Source organism: Phascolarctos cinereus, unplaced genomic scaffold (genome assembly GCF_003287225.1).
Source record: "Phascolarctos cinereus isolate Bilbo 61053 unplaced genomic scaffold, phaCin_HiC Scaffold_4;HRSCAF=312, whole genome shotgun sequence".
NCBI classification, from domain to species: domain Eukaryota; kingdom Metazoa; phylum Chordata; class Mammalia; order Diprotodontia; family Phascolarctidae; genus Phascolarctos; species Phascolarctos cinereus.
Window position 1 is genome coordinate 491,443,367 of NW_027555847.1, and position 12,032 is coordinate 491,455,398.

Genomic DNA, 12,032 nt, shown 5'->3' on the forward strand with positions numbered 1-12,032 from the left:
CTTCATTGTTGTATGCCTGTGAAACCTGAACAATATACCAGCACCATGCCAGGAAACTAAATCACTTCCATTTGAATTATCTTGGGAAGATTCTGAAGATCACCTGGAGTATAAGGTACCAGACACTGAAGTCCTTTCTCAAACTAAGCTGCCAAGCATTCAAACTCTACTACGGATAGCACAACTCTGATGGGTTCAATTGCCAAAAAGACCATTTTACTGAGACTCACACAGGGCAAGAGCTTATATGGTGGCCAGAAGAAGCGATACAAGGACACTCTCAAGGTCTCTCTTAAGAGTTTTGGAATTGATTGTGTGACATGGGAGACCCTGGCACAGGACCGCTTAGCATGGCATGCCCTCATCAGAGAAGGTGTTCTGCTCCATGAGCAAAGCAGAATTGAAGCAGCTCAAAAGAAACACGAGGTGCACAAATTTAGAGAATCCACCCCAAATGTTCACATGGACTATTTATGCCCAACCTGTGGTAAAGCCTTGCGAGCTCATATTGGTCTGATCAGCCAGTCACATACACTGTAACTTGAGTCTAGCACAGCGGTGTCATTTGGGTCCTCTGAGAGCAAAGGACAACAAATGACCAACCATGAATCTTAGCAACAAGAGGCCCTTTTCGACTGCTGAAACATCTCTCTCTGGGCCACTACGAATCCCTTCAACTTTCATGACATCTTTGACAAGATACCAAGGAATCTTTCCTATGGCTGGATACTGTTCAGACTCTTCATGACCCAGTTTGGGGTTGGGGGGTTCTCTTGGCAAAGATACTGGAGTGGTTTGCCATTTCCTTCTCCAGCTCATTTTACAGCTGAGAAACTGAAGCAAACAGGATTAAGTGACTTGCCCAGGGTCCCACAGCTAGTAAGTGTATAAGGACAAATTTGAGCTCAGAAAGATGAGGCAGCCTGATTTCAAGCCCAGCACTCTATGCACTGCTCCTCCTCTCTGCCACCTCTGATTGGCTGCCAAGTTATAAAGCCAACTCTGATCCTAATATCCAAGGCAACAGGCTTGGCAACAAGTGTGAATACAGTGGCAAACTCATTGGCAAACTCAATGTGCCAAGTTCTAATCCTCAAAGCTCAACTACTCTGGGAACTGTCCATGCTGCCTTCGAAGCAGGTTTGCAGCCTTTGGCTCAATTAAGGAACATTATATGCAAAAACGATGTCCCACCTGCAAATGAGTTTCAGTCAAGCAACCTCATAAAAAGGGATAGGAACTAGACCTGCCATTTCAATGATACAGTAGATCTGAGGATGACCTTTATCAAGACAGGTTCAAACCATGTCTGCAAATTAGAGCTGCCTAAAGCAGAAGCATCAAACATACCCCAAGGGGAACACTACCAAATGAGAATTTTACCAGAACCAAATTAAAATGTATCTGGGGGGCAGCTAGGTGGTGCAGTGGATAGACCACCAACCCTGGAGTCAGGAGGACCTGAGTTCAAATCCAGCCTCAGGCACTTGATACTTACTAGCTGTGTGACCCTAGGCAAGTCACTTAACCCCATTGCCTAGCCCCCCAAAAAAATGTATCTGGGAAATATTTAGCAAAATAAATAAAAATACCATAGAATATAGATAATACTAATATGTGGTTTTCTAAGTCAATCTGCAGCCCAGAGGGATCTTTCTGGATAATTTAGAGGTTCCTGTTTCTATTTGAATTTTACACTAGAGCACTAATAGAAGTGACAGTCCATGAAGGTGACAGGGTTTGACAGTTTCTGTGACCCTGAGGAGGCTACTGAGGTGAACCCCTGCCAGGCTTCTGAAGCCACCTATCTTGTTTCTGCTCTGGCCCCCTGATGCTCATCTTGTCAATGATGTCTCATCCCACCTCCCTAAAATGAGCAGCAGGCAGTGAGAACAGGGACCGGATAGGTGACTTCAGATATGGGGCAACCATTTTGGGGATGTGGAAACTGAGTCCCAGGGAGTTGAACTGACTTGGCCAAGGTCACACAGGCATTGAATGACAGCACTGGGATTTGACTGCAGGTTTTCTGTCTCCACATCCTGCATCACAAGTTAATATGTGCTATGATGATGGTGGTGGTGGTGGTGGCGGTGGTGATGGCGTCTTGTTTTATTGCCTAGACTAGAGCCATTCTTTGTCTTAAATAATATCTGTACTTTTACTAGGAAATGTCCTGGCTTGTCCCATTTCTGTGGTGTTACTCGTCCTCTCTTTTCTGGTCACATTCCTCCTCCCCCTTTAGTTCCACTGCTTAACCTTGATCTTGATTCCATTCCACCTACCAACCTTCCAACCTTAGCTGCAGGAAAAAGTTTCAGGACACTTACTCTTTGTGCCCTGGATTGGCATCTGTGAAATCTCTTGTTTTAACATCCATAAAACAATCTGTAAACTCTGTAAAACTTTCAGGTAAACTTTATCTCCTAAATGATAAGCTGGTTGACTATCTTCATTATTTTGTTATGCCTTGACTAATGATAAGCTTTAAAATATCTTTCTGCCCTTCAACTATAAAATGATGAGAAATCTGAAGTCTGATGAATAAGTATGACTCATCTTCCTTCTAACCATTGTGTGAGTGTCCCACATTTTATTAGGTTGCTGTTAGTGTCCTCAGGGCCGGGCTTTTTGTCTCTCTATATATTTTTTCCTTTGGTGACCTCTTCAGCTCCCATATGTCTAGCATCTCTGTTTAAATGACTCTTCCCAAGTATACACAGAGACACAGAGACACACATACAAATACACTATATATGTGAATATGTATCTGTATGTATATATATATATATATATATAAACATACAAATGTATGTGGATACATATACATATACAATATATGTATATACAAAATATACACATGTGTATGTGTATGTATATGTGTGTGTGTGTATTATAGGTATATATATATAACCCTAATACATCTTCTGAACTAAATTTCCATATCACCAGCAAGCTCACCTGGATCTCCTGTTGACATCTCAAACTCAACATAACCAATAAATATATCTCAAATTTCATTTCTATCAATCAATCATAGAATTATAGAATCATGGAATCTAGAGATAGAAGGGATCTCCAAAGCCAGTGCTGTGGTGAGCTTGAAGTCCACAAAATCTACATCCGCTGAGGGCTTATCTTCCCCACAGCATTGCCTTCCCTGAAGGCCAAAGGAGTTTTCCATGTCATCTTGGGTAGCATCCTTCTCCCTTCCATGGCAGAGGAATGGTTTCTTTCCCAGGAGAACCCAAACTTTTTGGATTATTCTGCTCTAGTCTTCCTTAGCCAGTTCAAGGTCATATGTGAGAAAGAGACAGAGACACAGAGAAAGAGACAGAGGAACAATGACAGAGACACAGAGAAACACAGACAGGACAGAGACGAGAGATAGAGATTCTAACCTCAAGGGAATCAACATTTCTTAGACTAGAGCTCTTTCCAAATCTGCCTAGGATAAACAGAGACAGACGAATGCCCTTCTGGAATGTTTTGGGGATACATCCCTGCATTCCCCTCCTATAGATATCTCCCCTTGCAGCAGTACCTCACCTATATCCTTCACTAGTATTTCATTACAGATGAAGACTTCTTCCCATGGAATTATGATATGTCTCGCCCAAGGAAACCAATTTGTGTAAAATTTACATATAGGAAACCAGAGGCAAGCCTAACTTCCCCCTAAAAATCATATCCCACCTAGGAGTCCTCGGGCCTTATTCTTCCTACATATATTTTGCATTTAATTGTCTAAGTACCTGCTTCATTCTTCAGTTAAAAGGAAGTTACAGTGGCAGCTAGGTGGTACAGTAGATAGAGCGCTGGGCCTAAAGTCAGGTGGACCTGAGTTCAAATCCATCCTCAGACCAAACACTTGACACTTACTAGCTGTGTGACCCTGGGCAAGTCACTTAACCCCAAATGCCTTAAAAAAAATAAAAAATTAAAAAAGGAAGTTCCCTGAAAACAAGTAAGGCTTCCCTTTTTTTTTTTTTTTTGTATCCCCAGCACCTAGAACTGAGCCTGGCACTGATTAGACAAGTAACAAATGTTTGTTGAATTCAATTCAATTCAGTTTGAAAGTATGTTTCTGACAAAGAATAAAGGCCAAGTGTCCAGTCTGGGAAGTCTAGAATGCTGTTTGCCCACCAGAGCTTTGCTAAAGGTTGAACTGGATCCCTTTGGTAACAGCCTATATTTTGTTAGACCTAAAACCTCCAATTTCTTCTCTTTCTCTACTGCCTCAGCTGTCTTAGATCTGTATGTAACTGCGGTCTTGGTCTCAAAGTAATTGTCACAAAGGCAAACAGGCCTGTTTGGCTGGGAATTAAAATAATTTATCTAAATAAAGGCAAATAAATGTTCTCACTCTCTCTTCTCCCCCACCCCCAAAAAAGGAAGCTTAATAGCAACAATTTAAAACTTTGACCCTAACCATTAACCAAAAACTTTTGGTTCCAGGTATCCATGTAAAATGAACTAGCAAGAATTTATTTAGGTGTTCATGTATGTACCTTGATGTTCTGTACATTCATATGCTTGAAACTGGAAATCTTTTCTCTTATGGTCATAGAACCTGAAATCTAATCCCCAAAAATCATCTCTATCGCATGTTCAAGTTGGAAATTGCTGAGCATTAAGCAACTAAAACTTGCTTATAAAGTTGAAAGTTATTTTCATTTTTGTTATTTGTATTTTTATTTTCATTATTGTCATTTATGGAAAGCCACACTAGAAAAGAACAAGTCTATGCCCAGGGCTCATAGGCAAATGAGGCAATGAGTTCTGCCTAAGCAAATAAAGATATCACTCTAAAGCACTGGTCCAGCTCAATTAAAATTGAACTACATGAAGATGAAAGTTTGGGGAAAAGGGGGTGGGGTGGAGAGAAGCCATTTGGGGCAAGTGATCCTAAGAGAGGTAGTTTGACCTCAGGTACAGTTGTCAGGGAAGAATGGGTGACCTGTTCCTTTCTTCTCCTCTCCCAGTCTCTGCCATCAGCAACTCCTTCACCTCTTCTATGGCACAATCCATCAAGGCGCATGTGCTGATGGGAAACTGAAGTAAAGTATGGGGATGGTGGGCTCTGGACTCTAGAGATAAGGAGGTGTATCACACCACCCCTCACCAGATTTTGGTACCTCAAACAAAACCCCAACAACATAAAAGAAAAACTGGAATTTAAGAATACCTCAAAGGAACAAGCAAATTTCTGTGTCAACTAATGAGCCTGGTCCTTGTAGTGTTTAATAAAATGTAAGCTCTTTGGAATCAAGGACTGTTTATTTTGTCTTTGTACCATCGGTCCCTAGCACAGTGCCTAGTACATAGTAGGACTTAATAAAGTCTTGCTCATTGATTGATTGCTGCTCTCTAGTTACAACTGAGGATATATGTGACAGCCAATCCTTCATCCCAGATTTTGTCCTGATCCTGGGTCATACTGAGGCACACCACCAACCTAAGAATTGATTAGCTTTACCCAGGACTTCAGACATATTGTGATCCATTAAGTGATCCATTATCTTCAGAGTTTGTGTCCATTTGTCCCTAGGAATATACAAATTACTCAGCCCCACATATATACGAATATGCCAATGACTAAGAAACATACAACTAATTGGTTTATTTCCTTTGCCACCCTGTGGATGCACCTGATGAATGTATGCATCATCTGGACTTTTTCTGTCAATGATTCCCCATCCTTCACCACGGAGTTGAGGAGAAAGCCAAGCCTGGGCAGTTGGCACTATTCTATTCCTTAACTGATGACATACATAACTGGAGAGACTAAAGATTCTGATGGATGTATCTTTTTTTTGGGGGGGGGACTAGGTAAAGGGATTAAGTAACTTGCCCAGGGTCACACAGCTAGTAAGTGTCAAGTGTCTGTGGCCAGATTTGAACTCAGGTCCTCCTGACTCAGGGCCAGTGCTCTACCCACTGTGTCACCTAGCTGCCTTTGGCTGCATCTTTTCTTAAACAAACTTCTTGCCCCAAAACAACCAAGACATAATTATAGGCAATATCTAACAAAATCTAAGAGAAAAGCACATAAAATACAATTAAGGTACTATCGGAGCAATTTTCTTTACTTCAAAGTCTCTCCACAGAAAGTATGAAGAAAGACCAGTTGCTCTGGTCTTTTTATCAGAAATGTTTGGAAGTCCTCTATTTCATTAAAAATGCTTTTTTTCCCCTTGCAGCATTTTACTTGGTTTTGCCAGGTAAGTTATTCTTGGCTATAAGCCCATATCCTTTGCCCTCTAGAATATCACATTCCAAGTTCTCTGCTCTTATATAATGATAACTCCTAAGTCATGTGTGATTCTGACTGTGGTTCCCTGGTACTTGAATTCTTTCTTTCTGGATGCATGCATATTTTTCTTTGACTGGAAAGCACTGGGTTTGGGCTATAGTGTTCCTGAGTGTTTTCATTTTGGGGTTTCTTCCAGGAGAGGATTGGTGAGTTCTTTCTATTTACATTTGGCCCTCTGGTTCTAACTGATCTAGGCAATTTTTATTTTAAAAAGATTTCTTAAAATATCATGTCTAAGTTCTTGTTTTGGTCATAGTAGTAAGATAGTTTGATAATTCTGAAGTTTTTTCTCTTCAATCTGTTTCCCAGGTCAATTCTTCTTGCCAAGACATATCTTATACTTTCTTCAATGTTTTCAATCTTTGATTTTGTTTTAATATTTCTTGCTGTCTCATGAAGTAATTGGCTTCTGTTCGGTCTATTCTAATTTTCATGGAGTTTTCGCTTGAGCAAGGTTTAATAACTCATTTGCCAAGCTATGAATTCCTTTTCTAAACCTTTCTTCTATGGCTCTCATTGCTTTTCTAGGTATAAACCTGCTGGGGCAGAGAGAATGGAGAAGACGAGAAGAATGAAAGACATTTTGCACAGCTGGATTCAACAGGACTTATTAACTAATTGGATATGAGGTAGAACAGAGTACAATACTTTCATTCTAAAGGTAAAAAAAAAAACTAAGCCCTCCCCTCCTCAGGAGTACTGCTCAAGTTACAAAGAAAGCAAAGTAGCAGAGCCAGGATTCAAATCCAGCTTCTCTGACACCAAATCCAGTGCTCATTCCATTAATTGTTAAGCCCAATCCCAAATCCTCAACCAGAGACAGAGGCTGCCTCTGGCCAAAGGTAGAACAGAAGATGACTGTAAATGACACAGTGACTGGAGTTGTGGAAAGGTGCCATTCCTCACACCTGGGGAATAGGGGTCGGTGACATAATAAATCAGTTCTGAAGTGTTGAAAAGCCTAGAGATGAGCAGGGAGTTTCCTCATTAGTGGCCTGAGCTATTTCTTCCAAACACATCAAACAGCTGAAATCACACAGAAATTGAATGACTTTTAAGAAAATACTGATAATACTTCCAATTATTGACTGAGAGCATGTTTTCAGCAGAATAAAAATGATTACAAGTTACAAAATCTGTGATTTCTCACAGCTGAAATTTGTTCCTGGGTGAATCCATGATGAGTAGGCGAGGCATTTTCCAATTTCTTTTTATTGTCAGTGTTGTTGCTATTTGATATCTTCAAAAATGTTTTCAGAAAGCTGTGTTGTGCTAAAAGGAGAGAGAATAATGCATGACATGATTCATAAATGTGAGAGTTATAATTTGAATGAATCACAATGAAATGGTCTAATTTCTAAATGAAGTCCTTATCAATGGTTTTCTGGAATCATTCCACGATGGCATCCAGCCATACCCACTGCCTCTGAGATTCACCAAATTCAATTGACTAAATTCAAGGAACGTTTCTTAAATCTTACAAACAAGGCAATATGCTAGGCACTGGGGATACAAAGATGAAAAAAATCACTGTCTCTACCCTCTGGGGGCTTACAATCGAATGCAACATATAAGAAACAAGCATGATATTGAAAGAGTCAATAAAGAAAGAAAGAAAAAGAGCTCTAGGAAACTGTGAGGCAGGAGAGATTGCCCAAATGATTGATCTGACCTGTTGGGCTCACTTTATATAGACTATGAAATGTTAGGGTAGGCACAGGTTTTTGCAGATCGCTTTAATGTCTGATCTAATTATTCCCCACTGTTAAAAATGAGATGACTATGAATGTTTAGAGATTAAGTAAGATTTAAGATGGTCCCTCACTTGTAGAAAAATAATTAAGGTTAAAATAGATATCCTTCATTTGGCAGGATGGTCTTGGATCTTGGCTTACCATCCCCCATTAAACATTCCCCTGAATCTCCCTCATTAACACATTTTCATTCTTTCCAGGCCCAATTTCCCCATTAAAAGAGTATATCAGTAATATAAGTACGAATACAATAATCTGGTTTTCAAGGTTAGTATGAGAAAAGACCCTTGCAAACTTTAAAGCATTACATAAATATAAATTGCTATCCTCTCTCTTCTTTTTCAAAAAATTATTTTCACTTTCCCCTTTCTTTTCTCCCTTAGCTGTAAAAGAGATAATAATAGCATTTGCCTTGGAGGGGTATTATGAGGATCAAAATGAGATGACATGACATGTGTTAAGTGCTTTGTCTACCTTAAATAAATATATCAAGTCAATTCAACAAGCATTTATTACCCAACTGTGTATCAGGTATTGTACGAACTAGTGATACAAAGAAAGGAAAAAACCAGCCCAACTCTCAGGGAACTAATGTGGGGAAACAACATGCAAACACGTACAAACGAGACAAATGCAAGATAAATTGATGGTAGTCTCTGAGGGAAGGCATTAGCATTGAAGACGAATGGGAAAGGCTTTTTGTTCAGAAAGGTTTTTAGTTGATACTTGAAGGAAACCAGGGAAACCAGTGAAACCAGAGACTGAGATGAGGAGGCATGAAAAACAGCCAATGAAAATGCACAGAGTTGGGAGATGGAGTATTTTGTATGAGGAATAGCAAGGAGGTAAGTCACTGGACTGTAGAGTATAGGATGGGGAATGAGGTATAATAAGATGGGAAAGGTCAGAAGGGGCCAGGTTATGAAGAGCTTTTAAAGCCAAAGGATTTTTTAGTTTGATCTTGGAGTCACTGGAGTTTATTGAATGAAGGTGTGTGTGTGTTTGATATGGTCAGACCTATGCTTTAGGAAAATCAATTTGACAGCTGGCTGGAGTGGGGAGACTAGATGCAGGAAAACCAACCAAAAGGCTGTTACGGTAGTCCAGGTGTCATTTAAGGACATCCTGATCCAGGGTAGTGGCAGTGTAGAGGACAGTAGGGGGTATAAGAGAGATACTACAAAGGTAGAATTTACAGGACTTAGAAGCTAAAAGTATATAGGGAGTGAGAGAGTGAGAAGTTTAGATGGAACTAGGTTATGAGTCTGGGTGAATGGGAGAATAGTGGTCCCCTCAATTGAAAAAGGAAAGTTATGAAGAGGAGAGTTTAGATAGAAAGATAATGAGTTAAGTATGTGTATGTGTGTGTGTGTGTGTGTTTATACATGCTATGATGATGATGATGACAATGATGATCCGTTTTATTGCCTACCAGAAATTTTCCATATCTTAAGTAATACTTGCACTTTTACTGGGAAATATCTTGGCTTGCCTCATCTGCCTAACATAAGTAGCCCTCTCTTTTCTGGTCACATGCTTCTCTTCTTGAGTTCCACTCTCAACCTTGACTTTGATTCCATTCAACCCTACCAACCTTCCAACCTTAGCTGCAGGAAGAAGTTTCAGGATATTGACCCACTGGATCTGGTATCAGCATATGTAAATCTTTTAGTATCAGATTTAACATCCATAAAACAATCTTTAGACTCTGTAAAACTTTCTGGTACACTTTTATCTCAAAAATGATAAGCCTGTTAACTAAATTGATTGTTTTGTTATGCCTTGCTGTGGATAAACTTAGAAATATTTTCTGCCACAACTGTAGATAAATCAACTATAAAATGGGATCTGATAAAGAAATATGACTCCCTTTCTGGCTAATATATAAGCGTTCCCTGAGATTCAGGGTTGGGCTTCTCTGTCTACATTCTTTTGATGTTGCCTTTTTAATTCTTATTATGTAATCATCATTTCTATCCATTTACCCATTATCCATTTCTGTGCTTTCTTTATAACTTTATGACACACATATGTGCGTATATGCATATATACATATTCATCTTTACTCTATCTCCTAAAGTTCCATGTTACCTATTAGTTCACGTGGATGTCATGTAAGCATCTCAACCTCAACGTGACCAATCAATCTCAAATTCCATTTCTAACAATCAATCATAGGATCATAGAATCATGAATCTAGAAATGAAAGAGATTTCAGAGGCCATCTAGAAAAATATCCTTATCTAATAGGCAAGAAAACTGTGGCCCAGGGAGGTTACTGGACTTGGCCAAAGTCATACTAGACACAAGCATCAGAAGTGATCTTTGAACCCAGGGCCCCTTATTCCAGACTCAGCAATCTTTAAACTTCTTTTTTGTGCCAGACATTGTGCTAGATGCCAGAGATACAAAGACAAAAACGGGACAGACATTTTGTGTCCTGAAGGAGCTTACATTCTAATATGTGAAAAAGAGATACATGTAATTTTACAAAACATAAAATAAATATGTTAATTTCAAGGGGAAAGTACTAGCACCTAGAAGGATCAGAAAAGGTCTCAAGTGAAAGGTGATTCTTGAAGTGTATATTAAAGGAGCTGAGGGATTCTAAGAGGTAAAGTTGGGGAGGGAAAGCATTTTAGGAATGAGAGTCAGCCTGTGCAAAGTAACAGAGATGAGATACAAAATATCTTAGGTAAGGGAGACCTACTGGGCCAGTTTGGCTGAATTGTAGAATGCATGAAGAGGAGAAAAAAGTAGGTCCGGAAAGGTAGGCTGGAACAAGATTGTGAAGGGTTTTGAATGTGAAACAAAGGGGTTTTTATTTGAAACCAGAAGCAGTAAGGAGTCACTGGAGTTTATTGGGCGGGGTTGTGACAATATTAGGCCTGTATTTGAGAAATATTGCTTTGGCAACTGTGTAGAATATGAACTGACTTATTGTCTTCCCCTTAAATTTTTTCTGTTCCAAATTCCCCCATTTTTCTTGAAGCTGTCACCATCCCTCTAGTCACTGTGGCTTGTAACACTGGAACCTTCCTAAACTATACATTGTTTTATATCTACTCAGTTGCCAGGTCTTGTTAATATTACCTTCACAATATCTCTTGAATGATTGACTTTTCTTTCTCACATGGCCATCACCTTAATTCAAGCCTTCATCACCTTAATAATAAGAGCTGGTATTCATATAAGACTTAAAGGTTTACATAGCACTTTACAAATAGTGTCTCATTTAATCCTCACAACAATCTGAGGAGGTAGGTACAATTATTCCCATTTTACCAATGAAGAAACTGAGGCAGATAGAGGTTAAATGACTTGCCCAGGGTCATACAGCTAGTATGTATCTGAGGTCAGATTTGAATTGGGGTCAGTGGCAGAGTGGATAGAGTGCTTGGCCTGGAGTCAGGAAAATTCATCTTTCTGAGTTCAAATCTGGCTATATGATCCTGGGAAGTCACTTACACCCAGCTTGCCTCAATTTCCTCATCTGTAAAATGAGCTGAAGAAGGAAATGGCAAACCACTCCAGTATCTTTACCAAAAAAATCCCAAATGAGGTCACAAGGAGTCAGACACCACTGAAAAATGACTAAACAACAACTTCATGACCCCAGGTACAGGATTCTATCAACCATGGTGACTATCTTTCACTTGGACTCTTGCCATGGCCTACTAATTAATCTTCTTGCCTTCATTTTCTTCCCTTTTCAATCCATCCACTGTGTGGTTTTCAATTCTTATTGCTAATGCAGAGACTAAACGTCATGCTGCCTCCCACCACTCAAAATTTATTTTCAATGCTTCCTAATTGCTTTTAGGACAAAATCCAAAATGCCAGGCATTTAAAGCCCTTTACCATCTAGCTCTTGCCAACTCTCCAGTCTCATTTCAGAGTATTCTCCTTCATGAAATCCCTATTATAGCCCAAGTGGTCTGCTAACCCTTCTACATACATGA

General features: G+C 39.6%; 1 protein-coding gene across 1 annotated transcript in view; it reads right to left on the minus strand.

The window, feature by feature from the left end:
• Positions 1–6,908: 6,908 nt before the first annotated feature.
• The window catches only part of LOC110212554 (meprin A subunit beta), a 45,933-nt gene continuing 40,809 nt past the window's right edge, over positions 6,909–12,032 (minus strand). Inside the window, exon 13 of the mRNA XM_078151785.1 lies at positions 6,909–7,588. Within this exon, the coding sequence (XP_078007911.1) occupies positions 7,571–7,588 (18 nt within the window). The 3' untranslated portion in view covers positions 6,909–7,570. The remainder of the gene's footprint in view (positions 7,589–12,032) is intronic.